The 25,337-nt window shown below is 39.2% G+C and overlaps 1 protein-coding gene across 1 annotated transcript in view; it reads right to left on the bottom strand.

Annotated features, from left to right (window-relative positions):
• gpr158a (G protein-coupled receptor 158a) overlaps positions 1-25,337 on the bottom strand; it is a 609,794-nt gene that overhangs the window by 90,173 nt on the left and 494,284 nt on the right. The window contains exons 6-7 of the mRNA XM_063044263.1: positions 15,816-15,925; positions 4,944-5,182 (exon numbers count right to left, since the gene is read on the bottom strand). Of these exons, the coding sequence (XP_062900333.1) occupies positions 4,944-5,182; positions 15,816-15,925 (349 nt within the window). The remainder of the gene's footprint in view (positions 1-4,943; positions 5,183-15,815; positions 15,926-25,337) is intronic.

Genomic DNA, 25,337 nt, shown 5'->3' with positions numbered 1-25,337 from the left:
TATGTAGTTTAATGGTCAACCTGTTGGGGCATATGGTGTTGAAGACAGAATAGTGGTCGATAAAAAGCATTCTGGCCTAGGTGTCCTTATGCTCTTGGTGTTCCAGAAGAGATGGCATTATAGGTTGATCTGGTGCTGGTTCATAGTAGGGATGGTGTACTTAATGTGGAGCATAACCAGTCTCTCCAGGCACTTGGTGGCTTTGGGGGTGAGAGCAACCGGTCTGTAGTCGTTGAGCAATGTTACCAGCAGGAGATAGAGAAACATCTCTGCACGGACATCCAGACTGAAAACAGCTTTTTCCCCAGGGACATCGTGCAACTGAATGATGCCCCATTTTAGAGGTTTTTTTTTTGTTTTTTATTCAGTTGTAATGTAGATGTCACTCAGATATTATTTTAAATTTAGTGATTGTGTTTTTGGTATCTGAGTTGCCACTATGCTGTTTTGTTGCTAGAATAGATCAGCACAGTAATCTCATTGTCCTCAGCAATGACAAAAAAGCTCCAACTAACTAAATAAGGGATAATTGTAGGTAGGCACATTTGCTGTCCAACTTGTCTCCCAGTTGACTTCTTTTTAATATAATAAATTTTATTCATACTGTAATAAAAAATTACCATAATAAACAGTCAAAGCCTTTTCGTTCTTTCCATTCAAAGTCAATGCTTTCAGTACTGCTCTATTACATTCCTGCACATCTACTCCTCTGGCCCCTTGGGCTGTTGTCCAGCTGACAACTCCTCAAGCAGAAGGCATGACTCTTTAAAATTCAGAAAGATCTAAAATGAGTTGGAACCTGACAACTTTTTTTTAAAATGGAGATCGGACAAGGGGACAGCAATTATGTCCCTCGCAGGTGGCAAGCTGATCATTTAAATATCATGATGAGACTGCATTCATTCTGCAAGTCACTCTGTTAGTAAATTCCCTTTGGCTAGGTTTGCCACGTCTTTTGACCACCTTCACACATTGCATTCCAGCAATCAGAAATTGGACATCCTTGAGTCATCTTTTGGGCCACCAGTTGCCTGCATCTGTGAGTGGACACCACCTATATTGAGACCACCTCAACTCTTTAAATTTACACCCTCTTCTCCTCACCTCTCATATTCCAGAAAGACCAAGGCTCAGATTGTTAATAATAATGCAGGACCCTGCCAGTGTTGCTGACTGACTTGCTTTTGGATCTGTAATGCAAATGTGAACCATGATAATGCCTGCTCATTGTTCTCCACTCCCAAATCCTTGTTCGATTTAAAAGCAATGGAAGTAAGTTTGGAAGAAGAGGACAAGAAGCACATGCAAATAATATTTACTGTTTAGTGCAACTGATATGCGGACAAACTTCTCCCACGTGCAAGATATCTTCTCAACTCTATTTAATAAATATTTAAGATTATCCCAGGTACAGTATATTGAATCAACTGGACACAGAGAATTTTGGAAAACTGAATGCATCAAATAACACATTTGTACAGCAATCAAGTGATCTTTTTCTTCCATCTAAATTGAGCTAAAAGCTACCATAAATAATCAATTTTCTCAAAGGGACTTCGAATGGAAACATAACTCTGTTTCTCTTCCATTTGTAATAGAAACATAGAAACATAGAAAATAGGTGCAGGAGTAGGCCATTCAGCCCTTCGAGCCTGCACCGCCATTTATTATGATCATGGCTGATCATCCAACTCAGAACCCTGCACCAGCCTTCCCTCCATACCCCCGATCCCTTTAGCCACAAGGGCCATATCTAACTCCCTCTTAAATATAGCCAATGAACTGGCCTCAACTGTTTCCTGTGGCAGAGAATTCCACAGATTCACCACTCTCTGTGTGAAGAAGTTTTTCCTAATCTCGGTCCTAAAAGGCTTCCCCTTTATCCTCAAACTGTGACCCCTCGTTCTGGACTTCCCCAACATCGGGAACAATCTTCCTGCATCTAGCCTGTCCAATCCCTTTAGGATTTTATACGTTTCAATCAGATCCCCCCTCAATCTTCTAAATTCCAACGAGTACAAGCCCAGTTCATCCATTCTTTCTTCATATGAAAGTCCTGCCATCCCAGGAATCAATCTGGTGAACCTTCTTTGTACTCCCTCTATGGCAAGGATGTCTTTCCTCAGATTAGGGGACCAAAACTGCACACAATACTCCAGGTGTGGTCTCACCAAGGCCTTGTACAACTGCAGTAGTACCTCCCTGCTCCTGTACTCGAATCCTCTTGCTATAAATGCCAGCATACCATTCGCCTTTTTCACCGCCTGCTGTACCTGCATGCCCACTTTCAATGACTGGTGTATAATGACACCCAGGTCTCATTGCACCTCCCCTTTTCCTAATCGGCCAACATTCAGATAATAATCTGTTTTGGCCTCATTTGTTGAAAGTTTCCAGCATTTTCTGTTTTCTATTTCAGATTTTCAGCAAATACAGTTTGGTAAATTTTAAGTTTTTTGGTAGTTACCTACGGATCTGGTATCTAGAATATATTTAGAAATCTTCAAATAAAATTGCAGGGAAATCATAACTAGTAAAATTTAAGTTCTGAAACATGCATAACAATGGGACCACAGTAGTGTAGCAGTTAGTACAAAGCTATTAAAGCTCAGAGCGTCAGAGTTTGTAGTTCAAATCTGATGTTGTCTGAATGGAGTTTGTATGTTCCTCCAAGTGACTGCATGGGTTTCCCTGTGTGCTCCATTTCCTCTCACAGTCCAAAGGCATACTGGTTAGTACGTTACTCTTCATTGTAAACTGTCCTGTGATTAGACTAGGGTGAAATAGGTGGGTTTGCTGGGTAGTGCATCTGGCTGGACTGGAGGTGCTTGTTCCTCACTGGATTGTTAAATAAAAACTAAAAATAAATAAGTTAGCTACTGCCTTTAGGGGGTGATCTTCCAGAAATTCACAACTGTATTTTTCAGCCAGAGAAAATCTCTTAACATCTCCAAAAATTGTTCACATTTCAATGAAATTGCCTCCTGTTCTTACTATACAATTCAACCTGTCCTCATGGGACACTACTTCCAGCCCCAGAATCAAACCAGTAAAGCTTTCTCAGAACTCTCCTGAGAAAAACATTCTTTCCTAGCTAAAATAAATCTAAAAGCTGCTAGCAATAATCAGTAGGTGGAAAGATAAGTAGAGTTAATGTTTCGGGTCAATGGCCTTACATCAGAACTAGAAATATGACTAAAAATTTATTTTAAGTAGCTGAGAAGGAGAGGGAATATTATTGATAAGGTAGAGACCAAAGTTGTTCAGATTAGAAACATAAGTATTTTCTCAGTTCTCCAGTTCTAAAGAAATACTGTCAAACTGAAATTCTGTTTCGCGGCACAGATGCTGCATGAACTTCTGAGTATCTTCAGTAATTTCTGCTTTCATTTCAGCCTTCCTACATCTACAGTTATTTTGCTCTCACCTTATCAAGGTGAACAAACTTGTACAGTTTTCCAGGGATGGAGTCACAAAGGCCATTTACCATTACATTCCTCAACACCTATCCTATTCTAACAGCCTTTCTAACTGCTTATTATATATTAATGTTCTGTGATTTACTGCATGTACAGTATAAGGACAAATTTAATTTCTTTCAAATCCTAAGCTGTAAAATCTTTTACGAAAGGTTCTAATTTTCCATTCTTCTTACTAAATTGGATAATTTTACACCTCCCCACCTCACATTTCATCTTCCATCTTCCTTCCCCATCAATTTAGTTATCCATTTTATCTTTCCACCATTGCTGTACCTTCCTACTTTAGTTTCTCATTCAGTTTTGTATCATCAACAAGCCTGGAATAAATTTGATTTGTTTGTCAGTGACAATCGCTAAACAGATCCTTTCCTAGTTTACAGATGCCTGACTTAGGTACGGTTCACACAAAGCACTGAGCATTTGGGAGACCAGTAGAATAGGTTTGTTAGCAGCTGCAGTGCTGCAGGCATCTCCTCCTGTCTGGCAACTCGGTTCATGGCCACGTTTCTGAATTGCAGCTGTTAAGTGGATAGGCAAATAATTGGCAGTTGCTGTCTAACATGGACCTGTGTGAAGTTACCCACTTTGGTAAGAAAAACATAAAGGCAAATCATTACTTAGATGGTGCCAGACCGACTGGGTCATGTTGATATACAAAAGGATCAGGATTTCCTTGTAAACTAATAATTGAGAACAAGTACACAGGTGAAGCAAGCAAACGGGGGGGGGGGGGGGGGGCAGGCAAATGATATGTTGGCTTTCATTGCAAGAGACCTTAAAGAGAAAGATACTTTACTACAGTTAGACCAGGAATATGGCATACAGATTTAGCTTCCTTACCAAAGAAAAGATCTATCTGTACTAGTTACTGTGCAGTTACAATGAGGCCTCACCTGAATGATTCTGAGATGGTGGGACTATTGTACAAGCAAAAATTAGGTTAATTACACCTTTATACACTAAAGCTTAGAAAATGATGAAAAAATGAAATGTGCAGGGCTTGATCAGCTGAATGCAAGAAGAGCATTTCTTCTGGCTGATGTGGTGGTGAGGGAAGCATATCTTAAACTCAGGAAACAGGTTTGACATTTAGAACAGAGATCAGGAAATGTTAGAATCTTTTTCTTCAGCTACTGGAATAAAATCAATACAGTTTTCTACTTCATTGGAACTAAGCATTAGAATCTGACATGGAATTGTCACTGTAGTTAGGAATTTTGTTAAGCAAAATATTTTAAAAAGTAATTAAAAATAACTCCATTAATAAGTCTCCATTATATTTATGTAAAATATTTATGGTCTTTAGCTCACTATTGATTTCGTAATTTCCACTGAGGAGATCTGTCTCTGTACAATTAGAAGAATGCTTGAATAGTGTGGGTCAAAAAAAAAGCAAAGAGCAAATGGAATTATTACAACTGAGTGATTTTATGGGTTCCCTGCAGCCAAAATCAGACCTACCAATAGCCATCATGTAGTCCCAACGGTCCAGCAGACACATATTGAACTTCAGACCATCTGCAGTCTGACCCTGGACGATCAGTGAGACATTCCTGTCCAAATTCTCACACACTGCAGATGTCCACGAGACCAGGAACCAGCAAACTATCAGCAGAATGATTCCCAGCATCCTCACCACTCTCCAGCTGGTCATGTAAGGAATTCGTTGCGCCGTTCGGGAGAGGAAAACCTTTAGCACTCTGAAACACAGAAACAAAGATAATATCAGCACTCATTCTGATTAAAGTTACCTCTGTATAGTCACCTTAGACATTGGGAAGGAATTAATGCAGATATTGTAACATTCTGTGAAAATAGTGAAATAAAAAATTCCAAAGCAAAATACTACAGTTGGTGTGTATCTTAAAAAAAACACAGCAAACATAAATACTCAGCAAGCCAAACAGCATTTGTGGGGTGAGAAATGTGTGTTTTTACCAGAATGGGGAAAAATTAAGTAAGTGTTAAGTCATAGAAAAGTATGTGTAGTGCGTTGAAGGGTGGGAGGGGTCAGAGGTGTGGGGAGAAGAAAAGGGATAGATTGTCTTAGGGTGAAACCTGGAAAAGGTTGAATGAGGCGAGTGATGGCACAGGGTAGTGAATTACAAAAGATACATCTGGAGGAGGAGATGAATGATATCTTAAGTTCTAGAAGAAGAAAGAAATAAATTAACAAGTGAAAGAAATCAGAGACACAAAATAGGAATGGCTTGTTATTTGAAATTGCTGAATTTAATGTTGAATTCTTAAAGCTGCAATGAGTCACCTAGAATCTCATCTCAAAAAATATCCCACCATATTAAACTATTTGCATGAAAATAAATGCTACAATGTTCCAATCGTGTAGTCACTTTTGTTTTTGCAGTGCAAATCTGATTATTGTTCTGCTCGTTATTGTAAAATGGCCAGTGGGTGTTCTGAGATTTCTCAGGCAAATGAAAAAGTTGGCACATTTCAAGAAGGATTTAATATCGGCCTGACTGCTGATTAGATTTTGAAATTTTATTTTTAAATAATATTGAGAACAGTTGAGATTTTCAATTTTAACTGAGATAGTTGGAGAGAGCTTCCAGAGAATCTGATAAATTGAACTATAGCTCAGGAGCATTCTAAAGGTTACAGGACTTCCATTAATATATGACACTAAGCTATCAGTTCATAAGCTTATTTGAAATGTCATCTTCAACCATTGACGACCTCCTAAATGGGAAGAGGAAACTAGGGATATAAACACAAAGTGCTGTAAATACTCAGTGGACAAAGCAGCGTCCATAGAAGCAGAGACTTCACATTCCTCACATTTCTTTAGGAAACAGGCCACAAGCCAATGCTGGCCCACAGGAGTATTCTCATTAGTCCTATTCCTCTGTTTACCTTCCTGCAACATGTTCTTTATCATATTCCGAACGATTCTTCCCAATTCTACTGACACCCATTACTACTAGTCTCCATTAATTCTGTTTATGCTTCCCACTGGCTTGGTGAAAGCAGTGAGCATTATCAATGACCCGCTCCATCCTGGCCGTTCTCTCTCACCCCACACTACCTTCAGACAGAAGATGTGAATCCTAAAAACATGTAGCACCATGCTCAAAGACAGCTTCTATCCTGCTGTTAGAAGACTCCAACAGATTTCTTGTACAATAAAAATGACCTCTGAATCTCTCAGTATTAAAGTATTGTACCTTTATTCTGAGGTTGTGCCCTTATGTCCTAGATTGTCCTACTAATGGAAACATCCTCCTTATATCCACTCTACCCCAGCCTTTCTGTGTCTGATAGGCTACAATGAGATGGAATAGTGCTGTATTTTAAACTTATCAAAAGTCAGAAAAGGGACTCTAATCTGAAGTCATATTGTTTCTTTTAATTAATTTTGAGATTGATGTGCATAGTGCTCGATCAGAGTCAGTTGATACTGTTCAAATCGACAGCGCCTGATACAGTCAATTTCCTCAAACAATAATTTGTAATGTCAAATCCAATTTCAATGTAAAATGGTATCAAAGGTGATCTTTCCACTTTTATTCTGAAACTATTTTCCCATTATGCAGTTAAAGAACTCCTGTGGATTTGCTTGCTTGTTTTAATAAATATGTTCTTCATTCATACAAATATAATGACAAATAACAACCTGCATTCACACAGGGATAAGCTTCAGCTCATTTTTTGGAAATTCTCTCAGAAACAGTGCCACTAATTATTCCTGTAAGCAGTCAGAGCATTACAAAATTGGGTTTTGTCCATCAGAACCATTCTAACAACATGGTAATATACTCTTTTGCAAATTGAGCAAAGTATTGGATTTTGCTGGGTTTTGTTCAGAACTGCTGGCACATGCTGTCAGAATTGTTGGCAAGCTTGATATTCCTGGATGAGTGTGTAAGTTTCAAACTTCCTTTGCCAGTGATTTCCTAGTTGCTTGGAATCCAACAGTGGACAGGAGTTTGCCAGAAATCTACCGGGAAATCACCTTAATTAATCTGCTGCAGAACACTCCAACCTGTTATTGAGTTTCAAGGCAGCAAGAAAAAAAAAGTGAAGTGGAATTTTTTTTTTTAAATTGTATTTTTTTGGTAATGTTTTAAACTATTTAAGTCTGGTTCAAATCTTTCCAGTGGATATGTTTATTTTGATAATTGGTAATTGATTTATTATTGTCACACGTAGAATGCTACAGTTAAAAGCTTTGTTTTTCATCCCATGCAGTCAGATCATTCCAAACATGAATACATTGAGGTAGTGCAGAAAGAGGAAAAAATAAAAGAATAAAGAATATAATGTAATAGTTGGGAAAATGTGCTGAGCAGATAGACAAATAAAGTGCAAGGGCCACAATGAGGTAGATTGAGAAATTATGAGTTCATGTTTATCATACAAGGGTCCATTCAGGAGCCATAACAGAGGAAACTAAACTGTCCTTGAGCCTGGTGGTTCAGGTTTTCAAGTTTTTATGCATTCTGCCTATGGTGGAGTTGTAAAGGGAGAATATCTGAGGAGGGGCAGTTTTTTTTATTATATTGGCTGTTCTTCCAAGGCAGCAGGAAGTGTAGAATGGTACCACATTTTCACTGAGGAACTGTGGAGAAGAGGTTGGTTTACACGATGGACTGGGCTATGTTCACATGTCTCTGCAATTTCTTGTGGCCTTGAGCAGAGCATTTGGCTTACCACACTGTGATGCAACCACATAAAATATTATTTTTGTTATTTGCCTCCATTTTAATAGTTTTACATGTTGCTGAATATGAAGGATATTCAGAAGAATTGAAAACAGCCTAAGAACTTTGGTAGTCAATGTTGAATCATCTCTAATTTTTTTCAGAAGAGATACTACCCACATCAATTCATCCCATCACTGGAGACCTTGCTCTAGCTCAATGCAAAACCATTCAGCTTCAGGATGGCCTCAGTAAGTAAAATTTCATTTCTGAGCTTGGACGATGTATTCAGTACTGAGTTACAAGCCAGTGCCTTTCAATATCTTTAAAGGCCTATCAAAAGAAGATGTAGCAAAAGCCTGGGCTGAGCAGGAATCCTTAAGCTGCTTTATTTACAGTGAGTGAACATATTGCACAATCCTTGTGACGGTCTGCATCATATAAAGGTCATTTATGTAACCACAGAAAACATGATGTTCACACATCAGCAAATCAAACAGACCGACAAATTGAATATCCTCCTAACATCCTGAGACATCCTGAGCCGATAGGCTGGTCCTGGACCAATTTCATAATTTACTGGCATAATTTACATATTACTATTTAACAGTTTATTATTATTTTCTATTACTATTCTATTACTATTTATTATTTCTATGACTATTACTATTTACTAATTGCAACATTTCTATTACTATTTCTATTACTATTTATTATTTATGGTGCAATTGTAACGAAAACCAATTTCCCCCGGGATCAATAAAGTATGACTATGACTATGACTAAATGTCAGATGGCATTTTCCCTTTCAGCATAGTCAAAGTTTTATCACAGGGACTTTTTTTTAAAATCTGAGTGACTTCATACTGTATGCAGCATACAGCGATTGATAGTCTCTGCATTTAACTATCCTGTTCTCAGCCAGAAGGGAGCAGAAAATGGCAGCCTCATCACTTGGTGTCATTCAAAAACACCTCATCAGTAGCCTATTATTTAAAATCTAAAGGATTATGACATGGAGACATGGCTCGTTAGACTAAGTTTATTTTTCCTGAAACCTCTTGAAATCTTTGTTTTTCTCTCTGTACAGACACTGTCTAAATTGCTGAGTGTTTTAAGAAGTTACCATTTTAAATCCATGTTTTCTCTGATGTCAGATGCAATTGGGGATTCAGAAATGTCCCTCTTTCTTTTAGTATCTCTTCAATGGGATTAGTATGCTGAAGCATTATTGAAGTGGTAAGATGTGACTTTTAGCTTTGACTAAATGAAGAAAATATGAAAAGATAGTGTGACAACAGACCAAATTATCAGAAGATTGATGCCGATAAGAGGACAATGGGGGAACATTCAAAATGCTAATAAGAGAGAGACGAGAGAGATTACCGAAAGGAGACACAGTTTCGAGTATTGTCAGAGACCGGTTGCTTTGAACCCGAACTGTTTGAAGTTTGATGGACAGGCAATACCCCAGCAAGGGGATAAAAGGAACAGGTTCGCTAAGGCAAGGGACACACCACGACACCACGAGGTAATGAGACCCTGGAAGCGGTGTGCTCCCACAAGTTGGTGAGAGTTTTGGAGGTCTGGTCGCGGGACCAGCCATAGACGCACAGGGTGGAAAGGTGCGGTCGGGTGGGAACCCGGTGTGAGTGTCCGCCCTTGCCCGGGTGCCGGGTTCACCGCAGAAGAACGATCGTATCTGGAATGGAGGGGTCACAGTCGGTGACCTCAGAAGACATTACAAAGGGCTCGCCCGAAAGCTAACTGCGAGGAATATCGAAGGTCTGTTTGGAATCCAATTTGCATATTCATTCGTTCTCTCTCTCTCCCTCCCCAACGGCACAACAGCGATTACTGCGAACTGAACTGAACTAAACTGAACTTTGTGTCACTTGAGACTGATCATTTTACCCCTAGCCTGCGATAGAACTTGATTGATCCTATTATCCTAGTTCTGTGTACATGTGTGTTTTATCATTGCTAACCTGTTGCATTTATATCCTTACTATTAGAGTACTGTGTTGCTTATTTCTTTAATAAAACTTTCTTAGTTCCAGTAATCCAGACTCTAACTAAGTGGTCCATTTCTGCTGGTTTGGCAACCCAATTACGGGGTACGTAACAATAGCCACAATCATCCCAACAGTAGACAAACTCATTGCTATGGCAAAAGAAGCTTCCATTTTCATTTCATCCAACTTAGCATAAATTCAGGTGTGAAAGTAACTCACAGGACAGTAGGGTTCATATTAACAAGTTTATCCTTTTGCACTGTTTTGGCCAGCCACTTTCTTGAATGCTGTACTCATTTACTTTCACCTCTGTACATTGTTTCTACATATTAGAAAATCTAATATTTTACCATATATTGGGTGTTTGAGATAGGTTTTTAAGCATCTACAAGCATGAAGGCTGCCTCAGTATTGAACCATAATCAGTGAACACCTAGACTTGTCTCCAGAATGATTGATGGATTGAAATTAAGCCCTGAAGGTGTGAGCCTGGCATCTGTTAAAAGTACATTTTTGATTGACAGTTCTGTAACCAGGGTTATTGGATGTGCATATGAAGGTGACCGGCTCTTCTGAGGTGCCCTTTGCTACATCCCTACAAAGATGGAGACAGAGGACACCCATGAGTTTGTCATTCTCTCATAAAAGTGCGGTGCCAAGTATGAACGCAAACACGAGGAAATCTGCAGATGCTGGAAATTCAAGCAACACACACAAAATGCAGGTAGAACACAGCAGGCCAGGCAGCATCTATAGGAAAGGGTATAGTTGATGTTTCGGGCCGAGTCCCTTCGTCAGGACTGCTTTCAACAATTCTTCATCTCATGTTCTCCATATTTATTTATTATTATTTCTTTCTTTTTGTATTTGCACATCTATATTCTATTATGGATTTATTGAGTATGCCCACAAGAAAATGAAGTCAATGAATCTCAGGGTTCTATATGATGAAAAATATGTACTTTGATAACAAATTTACTTTGAACTTTAGACCAGCTCCTTCACCCGAGGTCCTACAGCTCATCTACATACTAGTGACAATTTATAATAACCAATTATCTATCAAGCTGCAGAACTTTGGGGATTTGGGAAATTGGAGCACCTGAAGTTAACCCACATACTAAATGGACACAAGGTGAAAATGGAAGGTAGATGTAAATAACCCTTATTGTGCTTAGGTGCTTATTGGAGTGCAAGTAGGAGGTCTCTTAAAACAATGTATATTGCTTTAATCAGATCTGTCTTTGATTATGGATGTGTTGCTTCTGGGCCAGCCTCACCAGTGGTCTTAAAGCCCCTAGATAAAGTTCAAGCTCAGGCATTGAGACTTATGTTTTGGTGCTATTATATCATACCCAATTTCAGCATTACTGGTAGAAATGGATGAATTGCCTTTATATCTACACAGGTTACAGTTAGCAATGGTTTATTAGTTTAACATAAGCAGACATAAAGTTCATCATCCAATATTGGCAACGTTAGTAGAGTGTTGGGAGCGTTTAATTCGTAAGGTCGTCAGATTTGAGTGGATGGGAAATTAATGGGTTCAAGATCTTGGGTTGTTTAATGTGCAATATGGTCCCAGTTTTCCCCTTTCTGACACTCCTCCGTGGCTTTTCCCTTTGCCTGTGGTTGATTTAAGCCTTCAAGAAAAGATCAAGATATATATACACACAGGCATCTCTATTTATTTTTCAAAGTTTCAGGTGACTATTAAGATTATTAGACAGAATATTAGTATTCCTGTCTGAGATGGCTGCCATTATTTCATCCTTGGAATGGGTTGAAGAGGTACACCCTCATTAGGTACCTCTGTGTTCTGATTCATTCTTGGTTTTGGCAACTATTGAAGCAGGTATTTCAAATTGTAGGCCAGACCTTCTTCCAGACGTTGAACAAAATCTGTTGAGGCAACAGGGCCTAGACTTTTGTATTCATTTCTTATGGATCCTTGCCCATGGTGGGGTTGAAGGAAACAAAGTGACAGACCTTCTAGTAAATCAATTACTAGAAACAAGGATACAAATATAGTGGTGCCTCTGCATAAAGGGGAGATGAAAACCATAATTAAAAAGTCGATTCAATCACTGTGGCAAAGTTAGGATAAGGAAAGGAAAGGACGGCATTTATAAAATGGTGGGAGCTCAATGGGGAGATGGAAGGGAAGGGAAGAAGTTATATTTACATGTTTCCATATTGAACATACTAGGCTGCGTAATTCCTTGTTTGGAACTAATATACATGATACTAGCATTCGTAGGGAGTGCACTTATCAGGAAAAGGTGCAGCGTATATTGTTTGAATGCAGATCATATGAGGTGCAAAGGAAACATCTAATTGCTAAATTGAGATCTTTAGGGCAAAATGGAAAACTTGGTAGGATATCATCGCCATTATAATGAATTCAGATGTGTGTTTTGACCTTGTGAAAAGCACTTGACTTGTTGATATTCGGGGGGGGGGGTTAAAAGTAAGTGGGTGCACTTCCTGACTCTTTGCTCCACACTCCAGCTCAGTAGGTGCACCTTATGTTGATCTGCCAACTGCCATTAAACATTACTAGAAGAAGAAGAACCCACATAGTCAGAGAGAGAGAGGTTGTGCAAACTGCACATAGAGAGAACCAGGGGTTAGGATTGAACTATGCTGCTGAAGCTGTGTGACAGCAGCTCAGTGTCCTGTGTTCTCTTTGCTGCCAAAGCTGGCAGTTGCAGAGCCTGAAACTGCTCACAGCTTTCCCAGTGGAGCAAAAGCACAATTTTATATGGTATAACCTCTGTGTTTGCATAGTCATTTTCAAGTGCAAAGAGCACTACTCTATTAGCCTTCTTAATTAATGACAGTGCCTGTCTGCAATTTTGTAATGATTTTTAAGTGGATATTGGCAACAGCAAGCTTCTCATGAAAAGTCTTTTTTTTGTACGTCAGTGATTTGTTCTTTCAGGTGAAGGTAACATGAAAAAATAAGGACAATTGGGGATGTTTTAAAACATTTTATTTATTTAGAGATACACCACGGTAACAGGCCCTTCCGGCCCAGTGAGCCTGTGCCTCCTAATTACACCCATGTGACCAATTAACCTGCTAACCTGTATATCCTTGGAATGTGGGAGGAAACCAGAGTACCCAGAGGAAACCCATGCGGTCACAGGGAGAATGTACAAACTCCTTGCAGATAAGGCAGAATTAAATCCAAGACACTGATGCTGTAACAGCATTATCCCAAACGCTATGCTACCCTGCTGTCCATTTATTAGGTGAAAATGCAAATGGAAGGATATTGATTTTATTGTCTGTTGCAAAGCATTCCTGAATTTCATTTTTCATTGGAAATGAAACTGGGAATGGATATATAATAGGTAGCTGACCAAGTATCTACTCTGTTGATCAAAATCAAAATTTCCAGTATAAGCTTTCCATTTTATCATTTTAATAAAATCTTCAGTGATATAATTGGGAGTCAATCCCAAGCTTTGGTTACTGGGAGGAGGGTGGGGGAAGGGGTTAATGGATGGAGTAGGGAGTAGCGAAGAGTGAACGTGAGTCAAAGAGGGTATTTATGATAGGGAGGGGAATCGGATGTCACCTCTCAAACCAACACAGTATTAAAGAGCAACTGAACAGTCAGGTAAGGGAGTGCTCATTTGATGTGAGGATAGGATGGAGAGTGTAACGTCAGATAGTGCCAGTGAGCAGTAATCTAGAATGCCACAGAGTAACATCCTCATCCTTGCCAAGCTTTATTATGTAACAGTAATTGCTGGTGTGAATGCTGGGAGCTAATTTCCTCTAATGATTCCGCATTTAGAACTTAGTTTTTAAACATTTTATTCTAAATCACTAAATTACACATAAATGAACTATTATTAATAATTAATAATGTAATTTATAGCTTCTAGGGCAGACCACTGCCTGTAACAGCCACATGTTTGCAATTAACCTACATAGGAATCATAATTTCTAAGTACTATGTAAAATTTCAGATTGCAAACAGGAACTTTCACCTCGCTATGACCTAGGAATGAAAATAATTACATGAAAATGCATACCAATTTTGCAACCTGCCATGTAACATATACAGTGGATTCCAGTTAATTGGGCCATTGGGTAATCGGGATAGCCACTTATTTGGAACAACTCTTAAAGAACAAAAACTAACTGCAAAAAAAGCCAGGATGCCTTCATTTCTATGCCACTATGCCTCTTAATTGGGGTAGGAGACTGTTGCCGAACAGGTTCTAACTATGTGTGGTCATTAGACACTACCCCGTGCTTACAGCACAGTTTTAAAACAGCATAGTTGCATGCGTTTGTGTTCAAAAAGTAGTGATTTTTGTCACTGATAGTTGGCAAGAATAAATAATAAGACAATTCGGAACTGTTTTGCTCACTGTAGTTTCACACACTGAATCTAGGAGATGACAGAAAATGGCTGAGAGGGCAAATGAAACAATTTTACTACTTCAAGAGGTTAGGATTGATCAAGAATTTGAAAGTATTGACAATCATCTTGAATGTTACAATGAAAATGAAGATTTGGAGGATACAATCATCAAAAGCATTGTATGAAGGCAGTCCATTATCTACACTAGGTGTCAGTGCTGACTTTGTTCATCTACAATCAATCAAAAGAACACAGCAGAGTACATTGGATGAATTCTTCCATGGATAACTATCAGGAACTAAAACACAGTTTTATAGTACTCTAGTAGAATTGTTAATGTTCTAACTTGTTCTGTATTTTATTTAAATACATAATTTGTCACTCAGTTAAATAGTTTTTTTATACCTTTTCAGCCATTTCCATGAAACTTCAGCTAACTGGGGCAGCCGCTTAATTGGGCCAAGATGTACTGGGCCCGATGTGTCCCAATAACAGGAATCCACTGTATTTTAATATTTAATAAGGGTATTTACTGGAAGTGATGCTGCAGGAAGACAATATTGAAGAAGGCTCTTGGCAAACGTACCTTGAGTCAGGACATTGAGAATAGAAACTGGAATATTATGTTCAAGCCATACAAGACATTTATGAGGCTGCATTTGAAATACTTTGGTCACTTTGCTAAATGAAAGTTGTCATTAAGCTGGAAAGATTACAAAGGGCATTTACGAGGATGTTGCCAGGTCTCGAGGAACAGTGTTATGGAGAGAAGTTGAGCAGGTTGAACCTTAGAGTATAGGGGTAGAGTCTAGTATCATGAGGTGTATAATATCATGAAAGGCATAGATGGGGTAAATGTGCAGCCCTTTTCCTAGGGTTGGCAAATCAAGAACTATAGGACATAAGTTTAAGGTGAGGGGGAAAGATTTATGAGGAACACGACAGGCAACTTTTTCACCCAAAGGATAGTCAGAACATAGTCGGAATGAGGTGCCAGGAGAAGTGGTTGAGGAAGGTGTATTAACATTTAAAATATGCTTAGACAAGAGGAAATATTTAGAGGGATGTGGGTCAAATATAGCAAATGGGATTAATTGAAATGGGTGTCTTGAGTGGCATGGACCAGTTGGGCCAAAGGATTTGTTTATTACAGTATATGTCTCTATGACTTTATTAGACTGGTAGAAAATTATGTACATTCAGACAGCAGATCAATAAGCACAAACATAATGGCAGCTGAGAAGGTGATTGCCAAAATACTGGAAGACAGTACCTGTACAACTTGAGAGTTATTGTTCCATAAACAATGGCAAAGCCTAAAAGACGAACCCATCGTAGAAGAATACACCTGAAGATGCTTGGTTCAAAGTAGAGTACAACAACCTGTTGGAAGAAAACAAAAAATAACTTCTAAACATAAGAGATTCTGCAGATGCTGGAAATCCAGTGATACACACAAGATGCTGGAGGGAGGCAGCGTCTAAGGAGAGGAATAAGCAGTCAACGTTTCAGCCTGAGACTCTTCATTGGTCTTGATGAAAAGCACAGTGTGCAAAGTGCTCCAAAACTACTGTTACATTAAGCATATCAGTTTAGATTGGTACAGGTAAACAAGGATAGTAACATGTCAAGTCCCTCTTATTCCTTTTTTCAAAGAGAAAAGTCCATTTAACAGTCACCTAATCCAATGACCACTCAAGTTCTGACTGACCATTCAAGACTGCTGAACGGATCCGGACCCGGATCTGGGCAGTACCCTCCAAATATCCGGACCTGCCTCTTGGTTTTTTTGCACTACCTTACTGAAGCACCTTCAATTACTCCAAAAGACTGAGGTTTGGTAAAAATTCTGAAAGGCTTTTATTCGCCGTACAATATGACCTCCGCAGTGAGTGTCTGCCCCCGGACTGAGGGGGAGGGGCAGGCGAACACCTTTATACAGGACTCTGTGGGAGGAGCCACAGGGGCAGTCAGCAGAGGGGTGTGTCCAGACAGGTAATCGAGTTACAACATATGTACATGGTTTACCACACTTACTTTCCATTTTTCTATTTTCTATTTATGATTTATAATTTAATGTTTTAATATTTACTAATTTTTACTATTTTTACTATTTAGTATTTGTAATCCAGGGAGTGGGAAGTGCAGAATCAAACATCGCTGTGATGATTGAATGTTCTGGTACCAATTGTCTGGCGACAATAAAGTATAAAGTATAAAGTTCAATGAAATGGGGTTCCTTCCACTCTGACCTGGGTTCAACCTCCTTTAGCTGCATTTGAAGTGGCAGAATTCACCTCTGATTATCATATACTGTAGTCTCTAGGTACACAATGGTAAGAGGGCTAGGATTTTCCACATTTATATTTTTGTTCTCATCAACATATAATGTTACATTAAAAAAACAAATACTGCACTTCTAATACATCAGAATACATAAAGGCAAGAATCATTTATAAACCATATGGTCTTCTCATTACTGTACTGTGAAAGATTTTTTAATGGATGATATTTCATAAACCAACAGCCCATTAGTTTTCTTTTTTCTCTCACAGAGCAGTGCTAATTATGTTCAGTGTCAAGAATACATGGTTTACACAGCTCAGTGGTTCATGGAATTTGACAATGATGGAAATATTATTGATTAACTTTGCTACTTACCAGACATTATGATAAATGTAACAGCAGGTAATTCAGAAAAGTTCCGGCAAAAAAAATAGATGTATCAAATAATTGCCAATGAAATATGGAAGGTTGCGTTTGGTCATAGAATCACAAATGAAACAGGCTGTTTGGCCGTCTTGTCCACTCTGGCCACTATGTTCCTATCTATACAAATCCCATTTTCTAGCACACTGCCCAGAGCCTTCTTAGTCCTTCAGGTATTTATCTAAATATCGTTAATGCTGTGATTCTATCTGCCTCCACCTGACCCTCTGGCAGATTCAGCTTTCCACAAATCAGCTTGGTCAAGGCAAAATCCGTTGGTTAAAGATGCTATTGATCCTACCAAAACAAACTATTAAGAACATTGTTCTGTTGACATTTCACCACAAAGGTTTACCACTGTATTCATCTGTTATGTCATTACCAATAATGAAGAGATTTAGAAACCATTTTGAATACAATATGTATTCATAATGAATCAGGGTGGGCACATTGCATTGTCGCTCTTTCTTTGGATATTAAGAAATTGAATCAAGAGAAACTCTTTCCCATATTCCATCTACCTTTTTTTTCCCCACAGGAACATTGCATTAAAATGCTTGCCTTCATCACTAAATAGCTTTATATTACAAAAAAGATGCAAAGTATTGTGGGTGTTGAAATCTGAAATGGAAACAGAAAATGATAGAAATACTAAATTGGCCAGTTTCAACTACACCACAGAAGCTAAGATGACTAAAGCACCAATCATAGAAAGAAAACAAATGATCAAAAATACAGTCTCAGGGATGTGCTGTCTTAATTGGACTCCTTAGTGAGTAAAATTACTTAAGGCTAAAGTAAGCAATTAACCAAGTAGTTTTTAAATCTAGATTTCTTTGTAAATATATCTTCGTAAATATAAGATGATGTAGAATTTGATATTTGATATTAAACTCCTCAGTCATCACTTTTTTGATGATAACAGTGGTTTTGTAAATGAGAATTCAATCTATTTTGTTTGGGGGAGAAGCTCGAGAGCAGATTTCTAGGAAATGGGGAAAATATGGTTTGGCTCTATTGGCTATGGAAGACTTTTTTCTAGAAAAAGAAGCACTGGAATGGAAAGGTTCATCTTGAAAACATGTGGCAGCGATAGAGAAACTGTGAGAAAGAAAAGGTGATCTTATAGGAGACAGGTTGGAAGGAGTTGTAATCAAGGTAGGTGAGGCTGGAACTTCCTGAGGCCAAATATTTTTAATCCAGTTTCCACTCCTGTTCTGACATGTCGGTCCATGGTCTCCTCTTGTGTCAAGAAGAGGCAGCCCTCAGGGTGGACGAGCGACATCTTATAGTCTGGGTAGCCTCCAACCTGATGGCATGAATATCAATTTCTCCTTCTGGTAAAAAAATATTTTCCCTCCCCCTCACCTCTTCTATTCCCTATTCCAGCCTCCTGCCTCTTCTCTCCCGCCCATCACCTTCCCCTGGGTCCTCTCCTCCTTCCCTTTCTCCTATGGTTTACTCTCCTTTCCTATCAGATTCCTACTCCTCCAGTTCTTTATCTTTGCAACTCACCTGGCTTCATCTGTCAACCTTCTAATCATCCTTCTTCCCCTTCCCTCACATTTTAACTCTGGCACCTTCCCTCTTCCTAATTGTAGATATCGTTGGATAGGCTATCTCCAGACATGCAGACAAAGAGATCCAGAATAGGTCAAAAAGCGCCAGAAATGGTCAAAATGAATTTGAAGGTAGGGTGAAAGTTGGTAGAGAAGGTGATAAAATTGATGAGTTCCACATAAGTTCAGGAACTGGCAGCTAGTCCATGCTATCTCCAAGCACAGCAAAGTGCCCTGATTCTCATTCTCCCCTCTAGATCTCCCTGCGGTCCTGTAACTTAACTTCTGCATGGACATCAATTCCTTTTAAATTATTTTTGCCTCTTACCTACACCAAGAGGTAATTTACAGTTGCTAAATAAATTACAAGGATATATTTGAGATATGGAATGAAAGCAGAGCACCCAGTGAAAACCCACACAGAAAACATGCACACTCCACACAGACAGCCAGAGATTAGGATTAACCTCAGGTCCCTGTAGCTGCATCACATGTCACCCTCAAGTTTGTAAAAATATATTTATTTCTCAGTTTGATAGCATCATCACATAGGAAGATAAAACAATCAATTCAGTGCATAAGCATAAGGTTATACAATCAAGACAAACGATTGTAATGTGAAATATATTTGACAACTAATCAGTGCAAAGTTCTTTAAAATTTAGAAGTGAAGTTCAACTTCAGTGAGGCCACGGACTGAACAACAATTCACTGACCATGCATATAATGGATGTATGATGGACCATTGAAATTTTGTGACCCTAAGAATTGAGTTTCATACTCATATTTTTATGGTTATTAAAAAACTGTTTCATTTTCTAACTTAATAATTTTGTCTGAGTTTCTGGATCTTTGGCAATAGATGATTAATTTGATTAATAACTTGTACAGATTCTGATGGTAAGCTGGTGGAATTGATTCACAATATGAACCGATTGTTATCTGACAGTTTGGTGTGCAAATGAAAGGATAATTAGTTCCTTGGAAGAGACTGAGTAATATTATAGAAATCCAGAACAGATGATCAACTCTCTTACTACTTCTATTTGAAGGTAATTAGATTATATTATTATTTCAACGCTTTTGTTCCGGATTCTTAAGAATATCCATCACTGAAACAATTTTCTCTATAAATTAGATGCAGGAACCAATACCAGCAAGCAGCTCCCAGACAGTGGCAACGTCTATAATAATTGGACTTTATCACCGACTCTATATTTAAGCAAGCAGAAAAATCTGCATTTCTCTACACTTAGACATCTGTGTTGAATAACCTGAGACAATGAATACAGAGTCAGTGCCTAGACATCACGCATTAACTGTCCCAATCTCACTGACTGATATTTCATACCATTTGAACCTGAATCTTTAGAACATAACATATGGTGTACACTTATAGCCCTTTTTCAGGACAATATACAGTCCCTATAAAAAGTATTCACCTCCCTTGGAAATCTTCATGTTCTGTTGTTTTGCGACATTGAATCACAATGGATTTAATTTGGCTTTTTTGACACAGATCAGCAGAAAAATGCTTTCTTGTCAAAGTGAAAGCAGATCTCTACAAAGTGATCCAAATTAATTACAAATATAAAACACAAAATAATTGATTGCATTTATATTCACCCCCTTCAAGTCAGTATTTAGTAGATGCACCTTTGGCAGTAATTTCAGCCTTGATTCTGTGTGGATAGGTCTCTATCAGCTTTGCACGTTTGGACACCGCAATTTTCCCCCATTCTTCTTTACAAAACTGCTCAAGCTCTGTCAGATTGCCTGGGGATCGTGACTGAACAGCCCTTTTCAAGTCCAGCCACAAATTCTCAGTTGGATTGAGGTCTGGACTCTGATTTGGCCACTCCAGGAAATTAACTTTATTGTTTTAAGTCATTTCTTTGTAATTTTGGCTTTATGCTTGTGGTTATTGTCTTGCTAGAAAACAAATCTTCTCCTAAGTTGCAGTTCTCTTGCAGACAGCATCAGGTTTTCCTCTAGGGTTTCCCTGTACTTTGCTGCATTCATTTTACCCGCTAGCTTCACAAGCCTTCCAGGGCCTGCTGCAGTGAAACACCCCCACAGCATGATGCAGCCGCCACCATGCTTCATGGTATGGAAGGTGTGTTTTTGATTATGTGTGGTGTTTGGCTTATGCCAAACATAGCATTTAGTCTGATGGCTAAAAAGCTCAATCTGGGTTTCATCAGACCATAGAACCTTCTTTCATCTGACTTCAGAGTCTTCCACATGCCTTCTGGCAAACTCTAGCTGAGATTTCATATGTATTTCTTTGCAACACTGGTTTTCTCTTTGCCACTGTCCCATAAAGCTGTGACTGGGCAACAGTTGTTGTGTGCACAGTCTCTCCCATCTCAGCCATTGAATCTTGTAACTCCTGAAGAGTTGTCACAGGTCTCTTGGTGGCCTCCCTCAATAGTCCCATCTTGCATGGTCACTCAATTTTTGAGAACAACCTGCTCTAGGCAGATTTACAGCTGTGCCATATTCTTTCCATTTCTTGATGATTGACTTAACTGTACTCCAAGGGATATTCAGTGACTTGGATATTTTCTTGTATCCATCTGCTGACTTGTGCTTTTTAATAACCTTTTTGCAGAGTTTCTTGGAATGTTCTTTTGTCTTCATGGTGTAGTTTTTGCCAGGGTACTCTCTCACCAGAGTTGGACCTTCCAGATACAGATGTATTTTTACTACAATCAATTGAAACACCTTGAGTGCACACAGGTCTCCAATAAAGGATCTCCATTTAATTAATTATGTAACTTCTAAAACCAGTTGGCTGCACCAGTGATGATGTGCAAGAAGAATAAAACTGAATGAACTACCCCACACATCAATCCAGGAACCTGACTTTGACGTGACTAGGTACAGCCAAGTTGACCCTGCAAATTGCTACTCCCTGACACCTGGGGATTTGTTCATGTTCAAGGTGAATTGGTAGTCAACCATACAGTACAGGAATACCCATGAATACAGCCCAATGACACAGTGTTCCTCCAGGACCAAGGTGCAAAATATTTTATCAACAGTCATCACAGCACAAGGCACATATAACACCTATAAGACAGCATTAAACATACAGTCACACAAAAAGTATAATGTAGTCCGAGTCCCTGAGTCCATGGATGTTGTTTTCAGGAATAAGCCACAGCAGTCTGCAGACGAAGCAATCCAGCTTGTCTTCCACTGAGTGGACACTAGAGGGCAGCACCAACACCAGCATGGATGCCTCACCACTCTGCACTAGCATCATATCATCTCTCCTGAGCAGCTCCCACAGGCAAATGCCAAAAGAGAGACAACTGTTTCATAGACTAGTCAAGCAACCACCTGATATATTCATGTAGAGGTAACATCTCCTCCAAATGATAGCTCAGACTCTTTCATCACTATTCTTAGTTATGTTCTATCCCGTTGACTGAGTAGAGATTTGGTAAATTGATATACTGAAGGTAGGGAGAGGCACTGGGATTTTTCAACATCAACTGTTGGTAATGCCAGTATTGGTAATGAATTGATTAGCGCACAGCATCTTTCCACTTGAAAATGCAGTGAAGCTATGAATGGACTGTAGTAGGGTCTTCAATGTGCAGCACAGGTGATGGCTTGGTAACTGGCTGGAGAAGACCCTAAGGACACAGCTGGAATAGCAGTAGGTGGTGAGAGAATAAATGCAAGGACAGGGTGTACAGGACCTCATCCTTAATGACCTCTCTGTGGCTGCTCGATCCGCTTGCAGTGATCCCTGTGGTGGTGTATAATCTTTGCACTGCTACCTTCCATTTGGCACCACCAAAGTTAAATTCAGAACAGATATAGCAAGTTAAGAATGAGCTATTTGGCCAATTGGCTTTATGGCAGCTCCTGGGAAAGCAATCATATTAGTTCCATTTTCTCCTGTGCCCTTGTAATGTATTCTTTCCTATATATGCCCATCAAATCCCCTTTTGAGTGTTGTTATTACTAACTTCCAAAGGGCAATTTACAGTAGTCAATGCATTTTTGGGGTATGCGTGGTAACTAAAGCACTTAGAGGAAACCCATATATTCACGGAGAGAACTCAAATCAGACGGAAGTGAACATAGCTCCATAGAGCATCGGGCAAAATAAGATTTAATGGGCCATTAGCAGCTACAGAATCCGGTGCCTTAGCAAACTCCTCATTCTGCCACTATCATCAACCCAGGAAACTGGCCATGGTCCAGTGTAGAAGAATATGCTAAGAGTAACATAGATGTGGCAAAAATGAGATTCTGCACAATATTACATAAAAAGAGAAAACAATACACTATGCATGGGACAAAGCAATCCCATAACTTGTCAGGTTCAAATCCTGTTATCTTCTACATTCAGACATGAACATGATGGAAAATTAAACAAAGGAAGGTAGCAGCTCTATAAACATTAGTTTTCAGCCAATCTGATTATTTCCATATAACATAAAAAATGCTGAAGGCACAGGATCCTAGAAAGACTGTGTTCTCCATGCTGAGACCATAGTATTGAGATTTTGAGTTAAAGACTTCACTGCAATTCTAATAAAAGCTGTTCCAGTCTAGCCTCAAGGTGCACATCTATCCAACAACGGGAAAAAAATGTCCAGATACGTTCTGTTCATAAAGTTCATGATTAATTCAGTCTGGCTATTTACTGCATCTTCTGTCCACCATTAGCAGCAGTCTATTGAGAGAAAGTGCTGCCGACAGTACTTCCAAGTTGCACTTACCATCCATAAACTGAATCTGGGTCCCGATGAGAGAGCCAAATTTCAGAGGCAAGCTGTGAGCAGTTGTCATTGATGTCAAGAAAGTATATGACCAATTGTTGCATTGAGGAACTTTGGTAAAATGGAAAACAATAGGGATCTGCCCTAAAGCAGCGAATGCTGGTGGTTGGTAGAGTTTCATATCTCCCAGCACCAAGAGAACTAAAGGCAATGACCTAGCCATTAACATTTGTAGCCACTTCATTCATAACTTTCTCTCTCTGTTACACAAAGTCAGAAATAGGAATGTGCATTGGTGATAAAAATTCTTCAGGTAATAAGGCAGATGATGCCGAGAGGCAAAAGAACCTGGACATCACACAAACTTAGATTCATAAGGGGTAAATATATCCTTATTGAGTATATTACCATAATAAGGCCATGCCATTAGAGAGAGCCTAACTAACATTTTCAGTCCTTTTACATTTAGTGAGGTTGTGATGGAACACTCTCAATTTGCCTGGATGAAACTCAATGCCAATGAATACAAATAAATCCATTTTATTTTCATCCCATCCTCCAGCCTAAATACCCCTCCCTCTACCACCAGTCCATCCTGCCTGCTACTTTCCACCAGAGTTTCTTGAGCAGGCTAATATACTTATACCTTATACTTTATTGTTGTCAAACAATTGATACTAGAATGTACAATCATCATAGCGATATTTGATTCTGCGCTTCCCGCTCCCTGGATTACAAATATTAAAAATTTAAATTATAAGTCATAAATATTAAATAGAAAAATGGAAAGTAAGGTAGTGCAAAAAACCGAGAGGCAGGTCCGGATATTTGGAGGGTATGGCCCAGATCCGGATCGGGATCTGTTCAGCAGTCTTATCACAGTTGGAAAGAAGCTGTTCCCAAATCTGGCCGTACGAGTCTTCAAGCTCCTGAGCCTTCTCCCGGAGGGAAGAGGGACGAAATGTGTGTTGGCTGGGTGGGTCATGTCCTGGCAGCACTGCTCTGACAGCGTGCGGTGTAAAGTGAGTCCAAGGACGGAAGATTGGTTTGTGTGATGTGCTGCGCCGTGTTCACGATCTTCTGCAGCTTCTTCCGGTCTTGGACAGGACAACTTCCATACCAGGTTGTGATGGTGGTGCAATCAGCTTTTAAGCAAGAGTAGCCTCATCTGAAGGACTGGGCAGTTGCACAAAGTATCTTACAGCCATCTTCTTCAGCAGAGAGGTCTGGTCAATAAATGCTGCTTTACCAGAGATGCCCATATCCTCCAGACGAATGCCCTGAAATTTCATCAAAAAAGCTAAAAATCCCAAATGTTTTCAGAGCTAGTTGCTCTCATCATGCCATCTCTTCCCTAATAATTCCCAAAGGTTCTGCTAGCAAATTTGCCCATTGCACAAAATATCAGTTCAGGTATAACTGAACCCAAACACAGTTTTCATTTCAGTTCAGTGGAGAGGAGTGCTTGCAAATGAGGAAGAAAAGTGATAGATAAAATTCTACTTTTGGATTTCATCTGCTGGATGTTAGAAGAACAAGAGGAGATCTGAGACTAGAGAGAAAGAAACAGGGCATTTTTTTCTCCCACAAAGCATCATATGCCATTGGAACTATTTCTCAAAGTATACCAGACATAGTGTTTGAATATTTTTAAGACAGGTAGAAAAGAAATGGGGTGAAATATTACTACAATCACAAAGGAATATGGTGATGTGGTTGCAGGCATGTCAACCATGAATGTCTAGCAGGCTCAGGTGTTGAGTAGCCTACAATATTTCCAAT

This window comes from Mobula hypostoma, chromosome 3 (assembly GCF_963921235.1).
Source record: "Mobula hypostoma chromosome 3, sMobHyp1.1, whole genome shotgun sequence".
Taxonomy (NCBI): Eukaryota; Metazoa; Chordata; class Chondrichthyes; order Myliobatiformes; family Myliobatidae; genus Mobula; species Mobula hypostoma.
Note: the sequence above shows the minus strand (reverse complement) of the source record. Positions and strands in the feature narration are given on the sequence as shown.